The sequence below is a fragment of the Mustela putorius genome, unplaced genomic scaffold (assembly GCF_011764305.1).
Source record: "Mustela putorius furo isolate JIRA1106 unplaced genomic scaffold, ASM1176430v1.1 tig00000585_pilon_pilon_pilon, whole genome shotgun sequence".
Taxonomy (NCBI): domain Eukaryota; kingdom Metazoa; phylum Chordata; class Mammalia; order Carnivora; family Mustelidae; genus Mustela; species Mustela putorius.
This window is the reverse complement of record NW_025421424.1, coordinates 1,072,343-1,092,877: the sequence shown is the minus strand read 5'-3', so window position 1 is coordinate 1,092,877 and position 20,535 is coordinate 1,072,343. Positions and strand designations below refer to the sequence as shown.

The window sequence follows — 20,535 nt, the reverse complement described above, 5'->3', positions numbered from 1 at the left end:
CAACTGAGCCACCCAGGCGCACCCCTAGAAGCCTTTCTAAACTGCTCCCCCCTACCTCACACTGGCTCCTGCCGGCTGGGGCTGGGGGGTAATCTCTGTACCCAAATAACCCCTGATGCACCTTATCACAGAATAAAACATACTGCAACTGCATTGTCATCACTGACTTATCTGCCTCTCCCACAAGGCTGAAACAGCTTGGCAGAACCTTTTCATTTTTATAATGTCCACTACTTAGTAGGTGCTCAACATATGTTTGTGAAATGAAGACAGGAAAAAAAGAACTTAAGTCCCAGAAGCAACACAATTCTGCAAGGTCCTGATGGCCCCAGCCTGCAGCACAGCAGAGGCTTCCGGGCATGGAAATCAAGCCACAAAATAGGAAATGTCCCTTTGGTCTCAGCACCTCTCTTCCTCTCAAGAAGAAACCTTGGTATAACCACAGCAAGGAAATACAACCCTTGTTAAAATACATTAACCCTTGTTCCTGTCTTCCCCAAACATGACAGCCAGAAGCAGTGTGTAAAGGCATTTATTGAAAAACCAACATCCTGTTTGTAGAAATCAGTCACTTTCCATTTCCAAGTTCCATCACCTGGACTTTAGAACAGAGTGTGTGGTATTTTTCTGGGCTCAAGGTATAAACTGAAATGGTGTTTAAGAACTTGTCCAGAGGACAGAGCCGGTCAGGGCAACCTTTTGGCACCTGCTCCTGTGGAAGAGACAAAACTCAGCCAGGCCCCTAAGGACCCCAGCCCACTATCTTCCCCTGTGCCCAGAGGTCTGAAAGGTTTGACCCAATGGAGTGCGTATGCACACACAGAGCAGCTGAGAAGGCCCCACCACCTGGTCAGCTTCCAGAGTAGGAACACCATGCCCTGCTTATTGTTACTCAAGAACTGCTTGCAGAGCTGACTGGGGAGACACAGTCACATTACACCCCTAAGCTGGGAGAGCGAAAGGTCTAATCTCTGGGGGGTGCTCTAGCATGTGCCCACAACCAACAACGCACACTGCCTCCCAAAGACACCATCATTCACTTTCAAAACAGGCCTCCCAGTCAGGGTGTTACATCCTGACAGAGACACTCAGGGGAAGAGGAGGGGAGTCCCTTTTCTAGAAGCAGTCTGTAGCAGACATGCCATAAGGCCCAAATCTCAACCTGACACCACAGTTCCAGTTCTGCCGTATCCCTGGTCATGGTTGTGAGTCATTCCATTGGATCTACAGAGCTGACTGTACCAAGGAGATTCCCCTGAGCCCGAGGAGGGGGATTTGGTGCTAAAGCAGATGGGTGGGTCGGAGGGAGGGTGCCTAGCTACCACCCAGTTGCACCTCACAGGACTTACCTCTCCGCGGTAATAGAGCTGCACAAACCACTCCTTAGATTGCCTATGCTGGTAGAGTTCCATGGTCAGATCAACAGCAAATGGGGGCCACTTGTGGTCAAAAATCCCCAGGGTGATTAAGAGAGGCATGAGGGTCATATCATGAGCCGCGTAGAGGTACAGCTTTCTGCAAGGAGAAGACAGTCCACAGTCCTTTACCTCAGGACTCTGGAGGCCAGGACACTGCCTGCCTCCTGAGTAAGAAACACTTGACCCGGAAATCAGGTGACATCTAGAAGTCAGTGAGCCTGGTATAAAATTTCTTTGAAAGAGATGGTGGGGGGAGGAGACATTATTCTCACTCCCATGTTTTTATGAGGAGGGATCCCCACTGGAGTAGCTCTCCTGGTCCCTTCCTGCCCATCTGCTTGTCCACCCACCCACTTGTTCTTCCCCAGGTATGGCTTGGCCCTACCTCTCCCTTCCCTCCTTGGGATCTGCCTGCCTGTGGCAAATGTTCTTCCTATGCTCAGCCATGTGATGGGTTTAGTAGAGCACGCTCTCCTCCTTGTTGGGAAGCTTGTAGTTTGGGGGAATTAAGTTCATTTCAAAGGAATATTAAGAAGCCTGTATGGCCTTCAACATAGTCTCCAAATGGCTTTCATCAGTAAAAATGGAGCCATTTTAATCTTATCTGCCCATCCCCTGTATCTCTCTCTTTGAAAAGATCAAGGATTTTATGTGTTCACTCCTAAACTAGAAGAGTAGCACTAGTATTCTACAGATACAAGGCAAGGGGGGCAAGGCGACAAGGACCGGTTAGGTGCTGAGAGAGATAATGAAGGGCATGGGTACAATCTGCTATTATAAATCTGGCCAAAAAATAAATAAATCTGGCCCAAAGTTCCTGAATGTTCCTATTGCACCTCACCGGCCTCTCCTGTTCTCAGGCTCGTGAGTTTCTAGCTATCGTACAATCTCTCTTTCTCATCCGTGGACCATGCTCTGCTCCGTCAGGGCCCAGGACACATAACACTGCAAATCTGTGCCCCTAACTGGGGTTCCAGGCACTACAAAAGTGGCGCTGAACGTTCAGAAGTTACTTCCAACATTTAAAATGCCAGGTGGACATCATACCCTTCTCTACACTCAATGAAGGTGTTCGAACAAAACCATCTATTATGTGTGTCCATGTGACATCATAATCAGCTACTCTTTCACATATGTTCAGTTAGTTAAAAAAAAAAAAAGAAAGAAAAGAAAAAACCAAATACAGGCTTTTTCCTGTTAACATAAAAATTTCAAACCATGGTAGGATGGGTGCCACAGAAAGAAAGGTAACAATGTTGTGAATATCTCTGGGACTCCTGGCCTCTTTAACAATTGCACTGTCAGCCTGGTTCTTGCCCTCCCTAAAACCAGAATTCCCTCCCCACAGCCAGAGGCCCCTCCTGGCCTCAGCTGCACAAAGTGGAGTTGCTGTGGTAGTACCTGGTTTTGTCTGCTGGAGTGGCAGGGTCCACAACTTTCAGCAGGTTGCTCTCCAGAATATGAAGGAGTGGGCCTACGGCCATCTGAAGGCTTTCCCTATGGCAAGTAAACAACATTGGAGCTGCCAGTGGGCACTGGCATACAGGACCTCAGAAGCCCAATCAGAAAGAGCTGAGAAGATGACAAGAAATGCATGAGGGACAGCAACAGGCAGGGAGAAATGGCACCTTCAGTTTGAGGGTTCTGTGCACACAGAGACAAAAGCACCAGGGCACAGACCTGGTACAAACACGGCTGTAATGGACTGGTACCCGGGATTAGTCATGAAGAACTAGGCCTCCAGGAATAAAAGAACAAAGCTGGGAAGGACAGGCTATTTCAATAATTAATTAATTAATTAATTAATTATTCCAAGAATTACAGAAGGCCCTTAGACAAGCAATCAGAAGGAAGAGCATCCTGAACTCTGCTTCCCGGGGACCAGCCCCTCTTCTCTGGAGTTTGGACGGCAGGGACCCGTCTTATCTATGTGGTGTGACACAGAGCTCAGTGGCAGTGCTCACTTGCAGGGCAGGTGCTGTGGCTTCGCCACTTTCACCCTCGTCTTTGCCACCTTAGGATCACAAGGCAGTTACCACAACTCCACGCCTGTCATCCCAGTGTTAAAGCAGGGAGCTGTGCTGGCGAGCATCCAAAAGGCTTGGCTTTGGTGCCTCTCCCCTTTGATCAAAGATGAGGAAAACACTTCTTCCAGAATTCCCAGAGCCCAGTCATGGACCAAAGGGAGTGGGGTCACCATGACCGGCTTAGACCAATCCTTCTTTCATGATGACTGGAAATAAAGGATAACCTTTCTAAGTCAAGGAACGCTGAAGCAGTGGATGAGGAGTAGGCAACCAAAGCACATGCAACATATACTTTCCAGAAGAATGTACGTAGGCCAGGCCAAGTTGGGATGGCACTGTGAGGCCTTCTAATTCGTCCCTGAAGAAACATCAGTTTTGCGAAATCAAGGCTAACCGAAATGGAAAGAAGAATCAGATCTTATTTAAAATGCTTTACACGGGGGAGAAAAACTATGGCCATTGTCCAAATCCAAGCCACTTGCCTGTTTTATAAATAAAGTGTTACTGGAATATAGCTGTGCCCAGCTGTTTGTATGTCGTCTATGGCTGCTTCTGTGCCACATGGACAGGGATGAATAGTTGCAACAGATAATGCATGGATTGAGAAGCTTAAAGTACCTACGCTCTGTGTGTGTGTGTGTGTGTAGGGGAGGACTGTGTGTGACAATTTAGGTCTGTCTGGTGGGGCTACTTCAAGAACAGATGAAGGAAGGGAGCAAAAATCACAGTGAGTAGTCGCAAGCTGGGTGGCATGGCAGGAGCCTTCTGGACACACTGACACTGAGCAGGAGAGAAGCAGCCATAGGTTAATCTTACTCTTATGGTACCAGGCCCTGAAAATTCTTGACATGTTAGCTGCTTTTTCCTCCCCAGGACTGATCCTTTTTTTCTCCCCCGGACTGATCCTCTTTTTCCCATCGCCTCCTCTATCAACTTACCTATTCTAAGTGCAAGCCAAATGTTTCTTAACCAATCAAAGAACGTGTTTTCTTTTGTTTCATTTGATAAGAGAGGAACTCCCCTCTGGGAGACAAGAAACGGACCTTCCGAAAACAAAGCCCTAAGTCCCAACAACATAAAAAACACAGGACTGCCAGAAGATCTGGTCTGTGTCCCAGCTCTGCCACATGCTAGCCAAGCCTAGGTGAGAAAGCCCGCATCACCCAGGCCATTTCTTCATCTATAAAGGCAGACTCAGCTGTGGTCAGGGATAATGACATTTCCCTCGGAGCGAGATCAGGGAAATGCCTTGTAAGCTGTAGACTGATGAACAAAGTGAGCAGTCAGTAGTCTTCCATCAGCTCTCCCGACCCAAGCCCTTTGAAAGGTAAAGCTAAAGGGGAGGAAGTCAGTGATTTAAGAGAAACTCAGCCGAGTGGTGGCTCCTGGTTCTGTATAACAGCGAACAGAAGCCCCATGGCACCAGTCCCTGCTCCAAAGGCTAAGGACTTAGTGCTGTATCCATTCAGCAGGCCAGCAGAACATAGTGATTTCTACCTCAGCACAGGTAGAGACCCAGCTGGCAGGTGTGAGCAGGCCAGGGGACGCCCCCCGCCCCCACCCCATGCCCACAGGCTGAGAGGCCTGGACAAGCATGATTTGATGCGGGCGGCTGACGAGGCTGCTCACCTGTCTTCCCTCTGCATAACGTACAAGACTGTGTCCACTGCTCTCTGCTCAATCATCCGTGCAAATCTCTGCAGCGTGGGGCAGCTCAGGAGGTTGTGCACCTGAAAGGACCACGGGGACAGTTTTACAAAGAAACACTTCTCGCTCACTGTGCTTGGCAGCTGCTTGTCTTTCACACAACCTTTCGGGGGCCCATCTTCTCCTGGGGAGGGACTTAACAGTTCCAAAAGCTACGTCCCAAGGCCCTTCTGAAGCAATTCCTAGAGATCTGAAGGCTCAAGGGGGAGAAAAAGAGCTGTTTTTCCTCCCCTTCTGATGGCTCCCCACCTATTTAAAACATCTGTATTTTTTAAAACCATAAAATATAATAAAATATAGAGTAAGGAATTCATAAATTTCTACACGACTTTCATTTTCCCCAAAATGGTTTTCTACAAAGTATGCCACGTAAATACCTTATATAAACCCCCTCATCTTATAACCGTATTCCTATTTTACCCACAAGCACAGGACCCTTCTGCCTTCAGGGCACACTGTCGTCCTGACAAGAGAGGGAAGGAGGATCCAGGCTACACTGCACCTTTGGGAGTCTGGCTTTTGAATCTGCAGAAGACTTTCACATCGTGTGGTCTTCAATATTTATTAGATGAAAAAAGATTCTAGGCTAAGTAAGTTTGGGGGGAAATAGATTTAAAGACTGACCAGCTTTCTTTACTGCTTAGATTCTTTAATATGCTTCAGTGCATATAGACTCTCCAAAAAGTGATATAATACGGATTCCAAAACTTTCAGGCAACCCCCGCTACCCGTCACCCACCCCACCCCTGCCTGCCCAAAATATTCACACTTACATCACCGGTATTCTGGAGAACATGCCTTAAGAAATTCTGATTTAGAGTTAAATATCCATGCGCCTAACCAAATGAGGACTCCTCCCTGATTGTGGCCTAGCCCTCAGTTCCGACAGCCATTCCACTTATAAGTCCTACCACAGCAGCCTCCACCCACTCCCCTCTACCCAGTTCTAACTCAGAAGCCAGCCTGCCTAGGTGCCTATCCCTGACCCCACCCCCACCCCCAGGGGCTGGAGGAGAACAGTTATCCAACCTGCTCAGCAGCCATATTGTCAAAGAGGCTGAGGAAGTCTACTCCATCATTACTGGTGATGCACATTCCTTCCTTCACCTTTTGCAAATCCTCTGAGATTCCTGGCTGCAAAGAAGCAGCCTGCCTCCGGCCTCTGCAAAAAAATAAAAAGTAATCCTGTATATTGTAGAGTAATACACAGTTTACAAAGCGTATCTCATTCATCAATTGGGATCTCATTCATTCCTCAATAACAAAACATTGGAGTTAGTTGGTATTCCCATTTTATACGAGTCAACTGGGGCTCTAGGAGTTCACATGACCTATGAAAGTAAGATAGCTGTGGTGCAAAAACAATGAATCCTGTTACGCTGAAAAGAAATTAAAAAAAAAGAAAGAAAGTAAGATAGCAGAGACTAGGGCCAGAATAAAAGCCTGAATTTCCAGATTCCACTCTAGCATCTTCTTCCATTCCACCAAAAACAATACAACAGCAGCCTAGGTCCGCTTGCAAACAACCTTCTCTCTCTTCTGTGGAACACATACTTCGGGTGGCCCAGAAATAAGTAACACTGAAAAGTGTCATCAGTCCAAACCAATCTCTTCTGCAAGGCAGCAAATTAGTAAGAGAAGGGAAATCTGTGTCTTCTGCTTGCCAATATGGATTTGTAGTCCAAACACTGACTTAATCACCTTTTACTTAACCTGTTGGTGTTTTCATCTGCCCTCTCTGAGCCCATGATGGTCACAAGGACAATGGTTTCTAAGGCACACCGGGCTCAGGCTGTACATACCATCTCTCAGGCCCGGGATGTGGCTGGAGAGAGCTTGCTGCACCTTCACTATGAGCTTGTCACTGTGAACAGGAGCTTCTTCCTTTCCCGGACAGCAAGGTCAAGCCTTAATGTAAAGCAATCCTTCCCACCCTTATCCACCAACCTGGTAAGCCTCGGCAGGGCCTGAGTTCAGGCACAGGCTGCCAGCGAGAATAAAAGGCTGTCTGTCCCCAACTGGTGAGCAAGGTGCCAGGGCAGTTACCTGGTTCTTTCCCGCAGGCTCCAGCAGTTTTGGTAGTTGGGGTACAAGACTTCTGAGCTTGCCTCATCAGCATGGATGATGATGGGTCCTGGAGGGAAGGTGGGAGCGCAGGCAGGAAGAGGCTTTAGCTTGTTCACCCAGCATCCCCACCCCTGTCTTCTCCTCTCTGCTAGAGGAGGCAGACCATCCAGGTTACTAACTTCAACATGCCCTGGCCTTGCCAACAGGAGCTCTCCTGTGGTCTGAGAAAGACAGAAAGCAAGAAGCAGCCTGTTCTATCTGGCACAGCCCCTCCTACTGGGCCACATATAGACTAGAGCAGGCCCAGACCTGGATCGGACTGGCACTTTCCTGACCCGTTCCCAAAGATTCCTGCCTTCAGGCATTCTAACAAAGAACAGGCTATCCCCAACTCTATCAGAACTAGGTGACTTTCCTGCTTTTCAAAGTCCAATCCTCTAGACCAATACGATGACTCAGCACATGATAATGTAAGAACGGTGACCATAAGGTCACAAGACCTGTCAGCCTCAGAGCCTTGCCCAAAAGGAAAGCCAGGTTTCTAGATGAACTGTCAAGAGACACACATTAGGCTACAAACAAAGCTTCTTATACAGTTGACCCTTGAACATCTGAGGGTTGGGGTCACTGATCTCCCCCTCCAACAGCTGAAAATCCACATATAACTTCTGATTCCCCAAAAACTTAACTACTAATAGCCTACTGTTGACTGAAAGCCTTACTGATAACATAAATAGGTGATTAACCCATCGTTTGTATATGTATTATACATTGTGTTCTTCCAATCAAGTAAGCTAGAGAAAAGAAAGTGTGATTAAGAAAAACCTAAGAAGAGAAAATACATTTGTAGTTCTGTACTGTATTTATCAAAAAATAAAAAAATAAAATTGTGTGTAAGTGGACTCATGCAGTTTGAATCCATGTTGTTCAAAGGTCAACTGTATACCTTCCAGTAGCTTGCTGCTGCTCAGAGCTTACAAGTATCTTTATCCCCTCCCATCAAGGTGCTCTAACACCTTCCCATGCTTTGCTCTGTGCCAGATATGGCAAGGGCCTGTGGTAGCTTTCCTTTCCACTCAAATCAAGCCTGATCTCTGATGGCAAAAGAAAGAACTTCTATGAGCAGCTCTCTGGAACTCACTGAAGTCAGTATGTGGGGTGGTGAATCTAAACCCCAAAGAGTTGTTGTTCTCAACTGTTGATAGTTAAAACTCCAGTAGCATATGGTAACTTTACCATAATATCAAAATTCAGACACACTTTGTTGAGCAAATGACCAGAGGCCCTCTCCAAATATGTGTGTCCTCTGAACAGCACAGCATAAAGGTGAAGAGTATGGATTCTGGAACCAGACTGCCAGAGTTTGAATCCCTATTCCACCATTTACCAGCTTTGTGGCCCTGGGAAAGTCATTTAGCCTCTCTGTGCCTTAATTCTCTTATCTGTAAATTAGGAATAATATTACCTACCTCATAGGGTTATTAAAAAGAATTAAACAGGTTAGTATACACAAAGCAATCAAAAAAAAGGTTTGATACACGGTCAAATTAGAGTCCCAGGATGTTTGGGTCCAGTGGCTAGTGAGGCTATCACTTCCCTCCCTGTTGGGAATTTGGGGCAGTCTCAGTCTGAGGCCTGCTGGTAAATCAGGCTGCCTCTAAGAAACAGCTTTGCTACTCCAATCATACTTCCGCTGTTTCTGAGGAGAGGACATTTGCCTTTTAGAAGATGGGCAAGCGAAGAGTTTTCAGAAGTCCAGCAGCCTCTAGGAAGTAAGGGCAGCACATTCTGCTCTCTGTTGTCTATGTTCGGCAGATACATGCTGTCTATGTTCGGCATCCAACTGCTGCCGGAATTGGCAGCTGTACGCAACCCAGAGTGGGGTAAGGCCAGCCTCTTCTGGCCTGGAGGTTTCTATTATTTTACATAGTTTATTTTTCTAAAAGCTGACGGAAATTTTATATCTATTTGAGATACTGCTAAAGAAGTGAAGCAAGAACCTTTGCCTTATGGCACCATTTTAGTATTTTAATATCGGTGAGGTCATGTTGATATGAAACTCAGACCGGCAATTAAATGTAAATCTGAATCAAGTACAAATGACAAAATGCAGTTCCATTTGCTAGTCAAAGGGCCTCAAGACATGAGATCCATGAGGGAAAATAATAAATGTGGTCCTCAGTGGTGAAAGGTTGAGTACTATTAGCTGTGATCATTCACGGGTTGAACACGTCAAAACTCCAACTCACTAGACCTTCTCAGTGAGGCGAGACTGAACAGAATACTGTTAATACCATCTGGGTCCGGCTGTGGATTATAACCAAGACCAGAGCAATGGCAGCAGGCTTGGGTCCCAGCTAAGTATCCCTCCTGCCTGCCTTCCTTTTCAGTAGCGTCTTACCTAAGCAAAAAGCCCCAACACTGTTCACAAGACCTGGCTAGGGCTGCCTCATGCAGCCTGTGGAGAAGCCTAAGAGGAGAAGTCAGGAGCCACGGGCACATCAGAGTGGCTGACACATCACTGTAGGTGTGGAGGACAGATGGCAAGGGCAGCGGAAGGCCAGACAAGGGACAGCCCACTACAGTAGGTACAGCATGGAAGCCACATGTGCAGGAGAGAAATCAAAGGAACAGCACCAAGGAAGAGGGTGGGGAGGGCTTTGGAAGCAAGAAGAAAGGTCCTCTGGGATAGGGGCTGACTTCTAGACTCCAAACTCGAACCTTCTTTCTGACACTGGAAAAGTCCAGCCAGCAAACACCGGGTAGACTCCAGATTTCGATATATATTAGTGGAACGAACGCTGGAAGAAAAAAAAAAAAGCAGAGACATTCATAAAAGGAAGATTCAAGTATATATACTACCCTATCCTACAGAGCACCTAGGAGGCTTTAAGATCACATAGGGGGAGCTATGGGGCTGGGAATAATCCTTTATCTCTCTGTGGGATGGTTGCCCCAAGGGACCCAAAAGCCAATGAATGTCACCTCCATCAACCACATGTTCACAGGATCCTATTATACAAGGTAACTGCCCCAAACTATGTTGGGTGAGAACAGGAACCATCTGGGGGGTCAGTATGGGTTTCCTCATGCTTAAGACCTTAAACTGGGTGCAACACCCCTTTTTTGAGTAACTCACAAGACCTCCATTGGATTGAAAGTTGGCGAAAGAAAGGGGATGTCCTCCACATAGTTCTTCCTCAGCCTCTCTCCTAGGGCAAACATCTGCTGCATGCCCACGTTGGTCAGCTGTCCGGCAAACATGCCCCCCTAATGTGGGGCAGAGACATAAAGAAGAACGAAAATACCTCACAGCCTGCTAAACTCAGCCCAGAGAGAACCATGGAAACTTTATAGTGGGCTTCCCAGAGGAGGGAAGCACTGCTCACCTTCAGTTTGGTCTCACGGTATTGAGAGTCGAAAGGACAATGTGGTTTTGGGCCACCAGTGAGATTGGTGACGGTGTAATCAAACTGAGTTTGGGGTGGGACCTCTAGTAGCTGGAGATTCCACTCTGCCTGCTGTGACCACAAAAAACAACACATTGTTTAAAAGGCTCTTGAAACTCAGTAATACCCAGCACCACCTGGAAGACATAGCTGGAATCACCCACAACTTTCCCATGGGAAGGAAAGAAACTTTAGCTCCAATTAAGGGAAGAAAAGACTGTAATTGATTATTCCAGCCGAACCTCGCTCAAGTCCTGTTATTGCTCCACTAGTACTCACTGTTAAGATGTTGTTCTGGCACGAAGCCCAGACTGCAGTAAAGGGGAGAAATGGCCAGAATGCCTGGTATGCAAACACTCGGTGAATGAATGAACAAACAAACGAATGAGCATAATATAATCTCAGTGAGCATATACTTGTAAGAATTTTTTAGGAATCAACCCCATGCAGGCTTCTACGGCTCCCCACCCTTAAAGGCTCTACTCAATGTCCCTTCTAACTACCACCTATTTCCCTTCCTTTCATCCAATTTCTCAAACAAGTAGTTGCCCCCAAGAAACCTTCACTTCTTCACCATCTTCCTTTTCTCCTTGCAATGTGGCTCCTGCTCCACTGTACTATAATGGCTTCCAAACATCACCAGTAGCCACAGGTCTCAGAGCTCCAACTGCCCATGAAACTCTTACATTCATTGAGTCAGATGTGATGACTTCAATTTAAAAACAAAAGTCTTTTCTTCTTTCCATATACCAGCTCCTCTTCTCAACATACTACGTCATTCACAATGATGCCATAATTCTGCTAGGCCCCAAAACTCAAACTTCCAGCTCTCCCCTACTGCTTTACCAGCCATGCACTAGACTCTGTTGATCACTGGCTAGAAAAAAGTCACTCCCAAAGGTCCTTCTTTTTTCTGTCAGAGTGTAAAACCTAATTACACAGATTATCTACCCCCCTCCATGAATCTTGTTAAGCCACTTCCATCATATCAATAGCTTTTTCCCAATGTTTCAAGAGATATAAACACCTGGCCACTTGGCCTTCCACAACTTCTATACCTTGGCCCAGCCCCTGTCCCCAGCTGTACTGTCACTATGCCTCTCTCCTCTCCAAACCAGACCATACTCATTGCTTCCTCTGCATCTTCTTTTAGCTTGCTTCCCTTGCTTGGACAGATTCCTGTCCCTACTGCCCATCCAGCTTCTCTTCAAGGTCCAATGATAGCTCAAGTCTTACTTTCCATCACGGACTACTCCAGCTTTTAGCATGTTGTCTTCTCCTCTGAATTACTATAGCGCTTAAAATCACAAGAATAATATTTAACTCTATTCCCCACCACTTTGTTTTGTTTTAAAACTAACATCTGAAAACTTAACTCTGTCATGGATCATCATATTTATCTTGGCCCCTCCCAGAAACAGCCCAGAAGAACACCACTGGGAATCCCAGGTTCCTTTCAGGAAGCCCTCCATTCTTTCAAAAGGCACTGTCTCACTCCCACCTGCAGCCAGGTGTTACAGCAACTGATATCAGAAGATTGGGTGTTCAGAACACAGACCTTCTTTCTTCCCACTGTCTTTTACTCGTGGCTCCTTTCAAAGTTCTGATCCTGTAACTTCCCTGCATAAACCCATTAAGGGCTCACAAGGGCCTCTGCCCCTCCCTCTGTCTCCTCACCATTTCTTCCCAGTCCTACAGACTTAGTCTCTAACCATATAACTTTGTCTCCAATTCACCAATCCTCATACTTCCTGGCCTTTCAACCGCATGTTTCTTCTACGTGAAATTTTCCTTTTCCTTTCGTCTGGAAAGATTTCTGCTCATTCCACAAGATGGCTTCAATGCTGCCAGAAGCTGTGACCATGTCCCACGCTCTCAATGCAGCCTCAGTGGCCCTTTTTGGTAGCCTTTACCAAACTGGATTAGAAGAGTTCCTTTACTACTAGTCTGTCCTGCTCAGTAGTCCTGCTCTGAGAATGGAGATGAGGTTGTCTATTATTCCTGCATTTTGAAAGCCTAGCAAAGGGCTTGGCACACAGTAGGTACAATTAACAACTCCCGACCTTGTGGAAGACACAAAGACGGAGATAATAGGACCCTGCCTTTTCTGGGTTTTTAGGTCGGTAGAGACAGTGAGCTATGAATATAAATGATAGCACTAAAATAAACTATGTCCTACAAGAAACCAGATGAAGACCACTAGTAGCTCAAAGACAAGAAAGACCTTCTCTCCTGGCTGGGAATTCAAGAAGTTTCACGAAAGAATGGCCTTTGAAGTAAAGAGGATTTAGACAAGCAAAGATGTGGACTTGAGAATGAGAGGTAGGTAAGGAGAGGGTGGTATTCAGAATTCCAAAATCAGTAGAAGTTTGAGCAAAACAGAGATGGTGAAGAATGCATATAGGAAAGAAGTGGTTTGGTTTGCCTCAACCTGGGAGCAGTTTTCAGATTTTTTTTTTTTTTAAGATTTTATTTATTTATTTGACAGAGAGAGATCACAAGTAGGCAGAGAGGCAGGCAGAGAGAGAGAGAGAGGAGGAAGCAGGCACCCTGCTGAGCAGAGAACCCGATGTGGGACTCGATCCCAGGACCCTGAGACCATGACCGGAGCCGAAGGCAGCGGCTTAACCCACTGAGCCACCCAGGTGCCCCTTCAGATTTTTTCATTAGCAAATACCAAATAGAATTTGACTTTAGTTTTCCATATAAAAAGCCAAAAAATGGAGTTCCTCCAGTTGAAGTAGGAGTGGGAGTACAGAGCCCCAGCCACTAGGCATCTCTCTAGATTACAGGCTCCAAAGAACAGTTTGAAAACCAACAGCCTAGATCATTACTGGAATGGGAAGACTGATGCAGAAGCCAATTTCAAGATGTCTGCAATGGAGCTGATGAGGGCCTAAGGCCTCATCTAGGGCAGTAGGAATAGAAGGGGTAGATGCAAGACATGTGAGTCAAACCTGGCAAGTGAGTCCATCAAATTTTATCTGGGGCCTATGTTGGTAGGTGAATGAGAAAGAATAAAGAAAAAACTTCCTTTGATTTTAAGCCTGGGTGTCTAAGGTGACAAGACATCCTCCGTGACTAAAAACTAAGACCAACTCAGAAGACAGGTGACACAATAGCCAAACTATGGAAAGAACCTAGATGTCCATCAACAGATGAATGGATCAAGAAGATGTGGTATATATACACAATGGAATACTATGCAGCCATCAAAAGAAATGAAATCTTGCCATTTGCGACAACATGGATGGAACTAGAGCGTATCATGCTTAGCAAAATAAGTCAAGCAGAGAAAGACAACTATCATATGATCTCCCTGATATGAGGAAGTGGTGATGCAACATGGGGGCTTAAGTGGGTACGAGAAGAATCAATGAAACAAGATGGGATTGGGAGGGAGGCAAACCTTAAGTGACTCTTAATCTCACAAAACAAACTGAGGGTTGCTGGGGGGAGGGGGTTTGGGAGAAGGGGGTGGGATTATGGACATTGGGGAGGGTATGTGCTTTGGTGAGTGCTGTGAAATGTGTAAACCTGGTGATTCACAGACCTGTACCCCTGGGGATATAAAAAATTAATTAATTAAAAAGAAAGAAGACAGGTGACATGCTGAGTCCAGTTTTGGACATTTTAAGTTTGAGGTACCTCCTTTATGTTCCCAGGGCTTCTAGCGTATTCCCATAATTGGAATCTCTTTTTACTCTCCTTCAGCATATCTCTTTTACAGCCAATGCTGAATTATCCAATCTTGTAAGTCCAATGTTTAGTCCAGGTCCTCACACCAAGTCCACAGGGCCTAGTCAGCCTCACTGTGAATCTCCTGGGGCGCCTGGGTGGCTCAGCTGGTTAAGCATCTGAATCTTGACTTCGGCTCAGGTCATGGTCTCAGAATCTGGCTCCTCACTCAGCAGGTAATCTGCTTGAGATTCTTTCTCCCTCTCCCTTTGCCCCTCTTCCTGTTCATACCCTCTCTCAAATAAATAAATAAATCTTAAAAAAAAAAAAAAAGAAAGAAAGAAAGAAAAGAGAGAGAGAAAAATCTCCTCTTGTTAAGGACATCAGTCAACAGAGGATCTTTGCTGTTTCCCAGGAGATAACTCCTGGAAATCTAGGTCATGTCAAATCTGCGGTACATGTTTTCAAAATTTTAACAGATGATACACCAGTTCTATACATGGTGTCTACCCCATATACACACTCTCACTCTTGTTCTGGCTCTTCAGCTTCCAACTTAGTGGCAAAGGCTAACTTTATAATTTTACTTACTTATTTATGCCCCATTTTTAAAAGAACATAAAGTAGATGATAGCAAGACCTAAAATATAGTAAAACAACCAATTCAGGGTGAGCGAGAAAGACAAAAGCAAACAAGTATAGGGACAAAAAAATTGGACATAAGAATAATGTATCTCCAAAACATAGACTATAAAGATCCTTATGCTTAATTGTAGGTGGGCCAAAGATTCAGCACTAAGCCGTCTGGCTTTTATGTAAAGCAGAAACTCGATCAGCTAGACAAGCCTAAAGATAAAAGCAAGACAACTATTCGGGAGAAGCACACCATTTCTAATGCTAACAGACAAATTCCTCCCAAGGGTCCTTGGGAGGATAGAGTAATATAATGAAGTATCACAGCAATGAGTTCTGTGGGATTGTTTCTCAGTTTCCTCAACACAGAATGATGGGATCTCACCAAAGCACATTTCTGTGAAGACAATACTATACTGGGATTGATATGCCACATTCCAAAGGTAAAAGAAAAAAACCTACATAAAACTAAGCAAAACCCTTCTGGGTGTAGATTTTAGAATAAAGCAATGGTTTTAAACCTTGGCTGCACACTGGCATCATGAAAAAAGATTTTAAAAAGAAACTAATGCCTGAGCCCCATCCTGAGCTCATCACATCTGGATCTCCTGGGGTGGGGCCTCAGCTCTTTTAATGCTACCTAGTCCAGATAATTCTAAAGATTCACCAGAGAGGCTGTTGCCATGTCTGCATGCTCTGGGCCAATTAAATCTCTAGGAGGGAGACCTGGGCCTTAGCGTTTTAAAGCTCCCCAGTTGAATCCAATGTCCTGCCAAGAACAAGTTAAGAACACTATTCTAGAATAATGAATGGACCCACTGGCATATCCTTCACGCACTGCTTCCTGAATACTGCTTCTTAGCTGAGCTTCGGGTAAGTATTAAGTAACAGTAAGACTGTCAATATACTTTCCACCTTGCCTACATTATCAAGTAAATAGGAACCCAAGTTCCTTTATCAATAGTAGAGTTGAGCTAAGTTGAACTTTGTTTTATAAAAAACTGAGGAACCTGCCTAAGTTGGAGGCCATCTTGCCTAGAGGTGAGCTGAGGGAACTCTGAAAGTAGGGCCTCATTTATCTTGTCAATGTGTACTTGGATCTAACCTAATAATCAGAAAAAAGAGCCAATCAAGTTCCAGAGCTTTATTTCCCAAGCACTGCTAGAGGAAGACAAGTCAACTGCCACTGAAGCCAAAGAAAACAACTCAATAAGACATCTAATTTTAGGGACACCTGTCTGGCTAACACCAGACACCAGTGAAGCATCTGTCTTCGGCTCAGGTCATGATCCCAGGGTCCTGGGATTGAGTCCTGTGTCAGGTGCTCTGTTCAGATGGGAGTCTGCTTCTCTCTTTCCCTCTGATCCTCCCCTCTCTTTGTGCTCTTTCTCTCTCTCTCAAATGAATAAATTTTAAAAACTTTTAAAAAACCTAATTTTAGACAATGCTACTTTCTGAAGATTTGCGAGATAACTGAATGAAGTGACTTGTCACTTTTGTTCATCTATAAACCAGTCACAAATCTGGAGACATCTACCAAAGGCAGTTGTAGTTTCAGAATTGTTGCCAGGTAGTCCTTCTAACTACAGTTAATAGCAGAAGCAGATTAGAAAATCCCAGTAACAACCTCTACCAAACTGGATCTTGAAAAGAAAATCGGAGAGAAAACATCCAGAAACAAATTACAGGAAGCTGATGACACCTGCTCACAGCCCAAATTGAAAGAGGCTTGGTTCCACCCCCGGCTTTTATGCATACAACTTTTAGGAGATAATCAAAGATGTCTAATGCATTTGCCTGAAGTCTGAGAATGTGAACAGGCAGGAGAGGTAATGTGCCTTCCCTAACTGCAAAGCAAGGCCATGGGCTCAGATGCTTCTTATTTTGTGGCTACAGAGACAGAAGATGAATGAAGATGGCATTCTATCTTAGCTACAAACTGCCCCTTCCAACATAATGGCAGAAGGTACCCATCACACATATACCGGCTCAGGATAAAGTCCTGTAAGAATCTAAATCTTTCTCAGCCCCTTAAGGGAGTATATATATACTAGGTCTAAGCCTAGACATTCAGACTTTTATTGTCCTGCTACCACTGATAACTTTGTTTTTTAACATGAGTCTTTTACCTCTATATTATTTTCCAGTTTCTGTAACAAGAATAAATGGAGAAGAGAGTGCAAATGAGACAAGCTATGTACAAAAATCATCAGGAAAATTTAGTGACCCAATACAAAAAGGCAGAGTAAGGGATTGAAAAAGCATCAAAAAGAAAGGAAGGAAGAGGGGTGGGGGAAGGAAGAAGAGGAAAAAAGAAACTCCAATACCAAAAAGTGGATACTAGATACTCCAATACTAGAAAGTGGTAGAGCCATTCAGAAAGACTAACTTAGAAATCTGATAATGGAATTAACTGCCTGCCAAAATTTATTTATTTATGTGGTAAGACCTTTACAAGTTTGAGTTCATGTCTGACCAGCTTTAAAAGCTGGATTTTCCATTGTACAGTGTGAGAACACAATCCTAAGGGTTTCTGGAAACCAATTATGATCATGAAAAGTATGCCAAATAACAGGTTTAGACGTCTGCTGAACTTGCTCCAACATTAACCTGGAGGACTAATAATGCAAAAGCACTCCACAGTTAAGTGTTACAGTCAAGGGGCCTGAGGATTTTAGGTTGCCTCTTTATCATCACTGGGAAGCCAGAATTCTTCAATTACAGACCTGCCTGGTATCAAAGGTCAGAGACCTTCACTGCTTCTCCCCAAAAATCAAAGCCAGGAAGGTTAATCACTTGAAAAAAACTAATTATTTGTGTTTTAATCATAATTATCCTGACCAAATCAGGTAGATTTTAAGACATTATAGCCACAAGACTAGCCAATTAAAAATGCTTACCTACCTGAAATCCCTTCCACAAGAGTTTTAGAAACCCAAAATAGAAAAGGAGAGCCCCCAGATATATCACTTACTACAAAAAAAAAAAAAAAAAAAAGCAGCCTTCAAGGGATCTCAAATGGTCTCCAGCAAACCCTAAGAGAAAGCGGCTGTAAAAATTTGTTTCCAAAGGTGCTGAGCTCTGTTACCCACTGTGACCCCTGCTCCCAGTTACATAGGTTCCTGCAATTCTTGACAACCTTCAAAACAGTCACACAGAAACGCACTACACCTTCGTTCTCAAGTTCACCCCAGTATCTGTTAAAATACAGAATCTCAGGCCTACCTCACACCTGCTGAACTGGAATCCTCATTTTAACAAGATCCCTGGGCGCTTTAATAAGCACCTAAGTGTCACCAGCTGTGCTACACCATAGCCATCAAGGCCACAAATGGAAGTTCCAGGGCTGCCTTACACATGGAGGGTCCTAAGAGGTAAGAGGGCTAGCAGTACCAGGCCAGCAACGCTTCTGCTCAAGAGCTGAGGGCGGAACTGGCTACTGCAGTTTTCCCTTGGTCTGGACCCTGCCAGAATCCAGCTCAGTGAAGGTAAATCTCCAAAGATGAGTGTTCAGGTTGTCTGGTCTGCCCGGGTCGACCACGAGGTCCTTGCCCCCACAAACCCCTGCCCAGGCCAACCTCTCACCTGCTCCTCCTGCGGGAGCGGCTTGAGAGGGCTCCGAGCCCCGTGTCGGAACACGACCTGCACCATTTTCAACTCCAGCTGACTCCGGTCGACGGGATGCTGGTTCTCCGCCCTGCGCGGCTCGGCGCGGGCCGTCCGCCGCTGGTGAACGCAGTAAGCCAGCGAGGTCAGGAAGCCCACCGGCGCCCACATGCGCACGCTGAACACACCGCCGATCATGGTGGAAGCCCCCGGGCGTGAGGCTGCAGAAGGCGAATACAAACTTTGCTCTCGCGCCGGGGCTCAGCGGCCGCCCCCGAGTTCCCGGGAATCCGCCGGAGCGCACATCCAGCGACTGCAGCGACTCCCGGCCCTAAGGGAGACCCCCAAGTGGGAGAGTGGTGGGAGAAGCGGCGGTGGGAAAAGCGAGGACTCCCTGGGAGTTTTAACGCGGGTCGGGGTTGGCCGCTCCCGCCGCAGACCCGGCAGGGGGAAGCTCAGCTCCGAATCTTTCACCTTCTGGGGAACCTTAAACTTGGAATCCAAGTTTGGCCTTCAGGGCTCCGAAGGGACGGGAACCAGCCCTGAGTTCCTCGGCCGCAGACTCCACGAACACAGACGACTACGCTCCACTTTTTTGTCCGCAAGCTCCCACACACCTCTTCCCCCACCCAAGGACTCGTCCCAAGAGGATCCGCGCATGGGAGCATGGGAAAACGAGTGCCGCGGTGACGCCTGTTTGGAGAGTCTGAGTTCTGAGAACTACAACTCCCACAAGGCTGCGCGCGGCGGACACCGCCTCCACCGCCGCCGCCCCCCCGCCCCCGCTCCCTTTAGAGGTGTTTCGTAGCCCGGGACAGTGGACCTCGCTTCTTAGCACCAGCAGGGCAAGTCAAGGACTGGTGGCCAATGTAGTAGGAGTGAATCCGCCAGTTTCCCTGGCCCATAGGGTAGGACAAGTGAAGACTGGGGTAGAACTGGGTGGCAAAGGGGAGTAATTTAAGGTGTGTAGATTTTCTTGAAGTCCTGGAAGGTCGCTGAAGCTAAGAGCCTCAACACCAGTTTACCGAGTGATGATTATTTGCGAAGGGCAGCACTAGGCATTTTATATTTAATCTTCACTTACTACACCCCTTCTAAGTTTAAAGAGGCCTAAACTGTCGCAAACATGTAGAACTTTAAGCTCATTGATGTGTTCACTCATATCCACAGTATTTCTTGTGGAATAATCCAGGTCTTGCCTGTGGGTGTCTAGTGACTAAACAACCCATAGGTGCCTGTTGGTCTGGTTTCTCTTGCGTGTAGGCTTGCTTGAAGCCTGCATTCCAGATCTTTGCAACAAACAGGGCACAATGGAACCAGCCATGCCTATCTGAAGGCAAAGGTCAGGTTGAGAGGAGGGACATTTGTGAAAAGAGTCTGAATGTATGTCCTCTAATGAGTTCTTAAAACCTTCTAAATTCTAGTCCTGGATCAAACTGGACCAAACTTGAAGACAACATAAAACATAATTATGGAGTACAACTCTTGCCCGGGGTCTAAACTTGTTCACCGAGATAGAATGTTATGAATGCCCTACTGTGGGGAAAGGATCATTTTGGAACACTGCACATTGTCACAGCTTTCCCACTAGCCTAGCCCATGGACGGACTCACTCTTTAGAGACTTACTGTGCATACTGATGTGATTACAAACTGAAAACTGTTTTTCTGTAGCCTAAATAAGGCGTCAAGAGTTTCAGACAACAGTGCTTCAGAGCCCATGTGATGAAATGTAATCCCAGTGGTTAGAGAGAGCTGTTTTCAACAGTTCGGCAGAAACATGGTACAACTTTTGTGCAGAAGGGCCCTGAGCCCTGGGAGTTTTAGCACATCAGAGAAGCTTCAAGGTGATGTAACACTGGCATCCGGGTGCCAGTACCTTCGGCAGGAATTGACAGGCAACCCAGGTCTGCACCCTGCACTCTGGCAACCTCAGCATAAATTTGTCAAG

At 45.9% G+C, this 20,535-nt stretch overlaps 1 protein-coding gene across 2 annotated transcripts; it reads right to left on the bottom strand.

Moving 5' to 3' along the window:
• Window positions 1–516: 516 nt before the first annotated feature.
• On the bottom strand, window positions 517–19,255 carry ACP6 (acid phosphatase 6, lysophosphatidic). Of its 2 annotated transcripts, XM_013049517.2 has the most exons (11): window positions 19,060–19,255; window positions 18,565–18,806; window positions 10,609–10,740; window positions 10,359–10,489; window positions 9,941–10,020; window positions 7,199–7,286; window positions 6,182–6,314; window positions 5,075–5,175; window positions 2,820–2,915; window positions 1,350–1,515; window positions 517–712 (listed from the first exon to the last, which is right to left on the bottom strand). In XM_013049517.2, the coding sequence occupies exons 2-11, from the start codon at window positions 18,781–18,783 to the stop codon at window positions 569–571; spliced, it is 1,290 nt and encodes a 429-aa protein (XP_012904971.1). In that variant the 5' UTR covers window positions 18,784–18,806; window positions 19,060–19,255; the 3' UTR covers window positions 517–568. The 2 variants fall into 2 exon arrangements, with proteins under 2 accessions (XP_012904971.1, XP_004779679.1); XM_004779622.3 differs by having other exon boundaries at window positions 18,565–19,255.
• Between the last annotated feature and the right edge of the window lie 1,280 nt (window positions 19,256–20,535).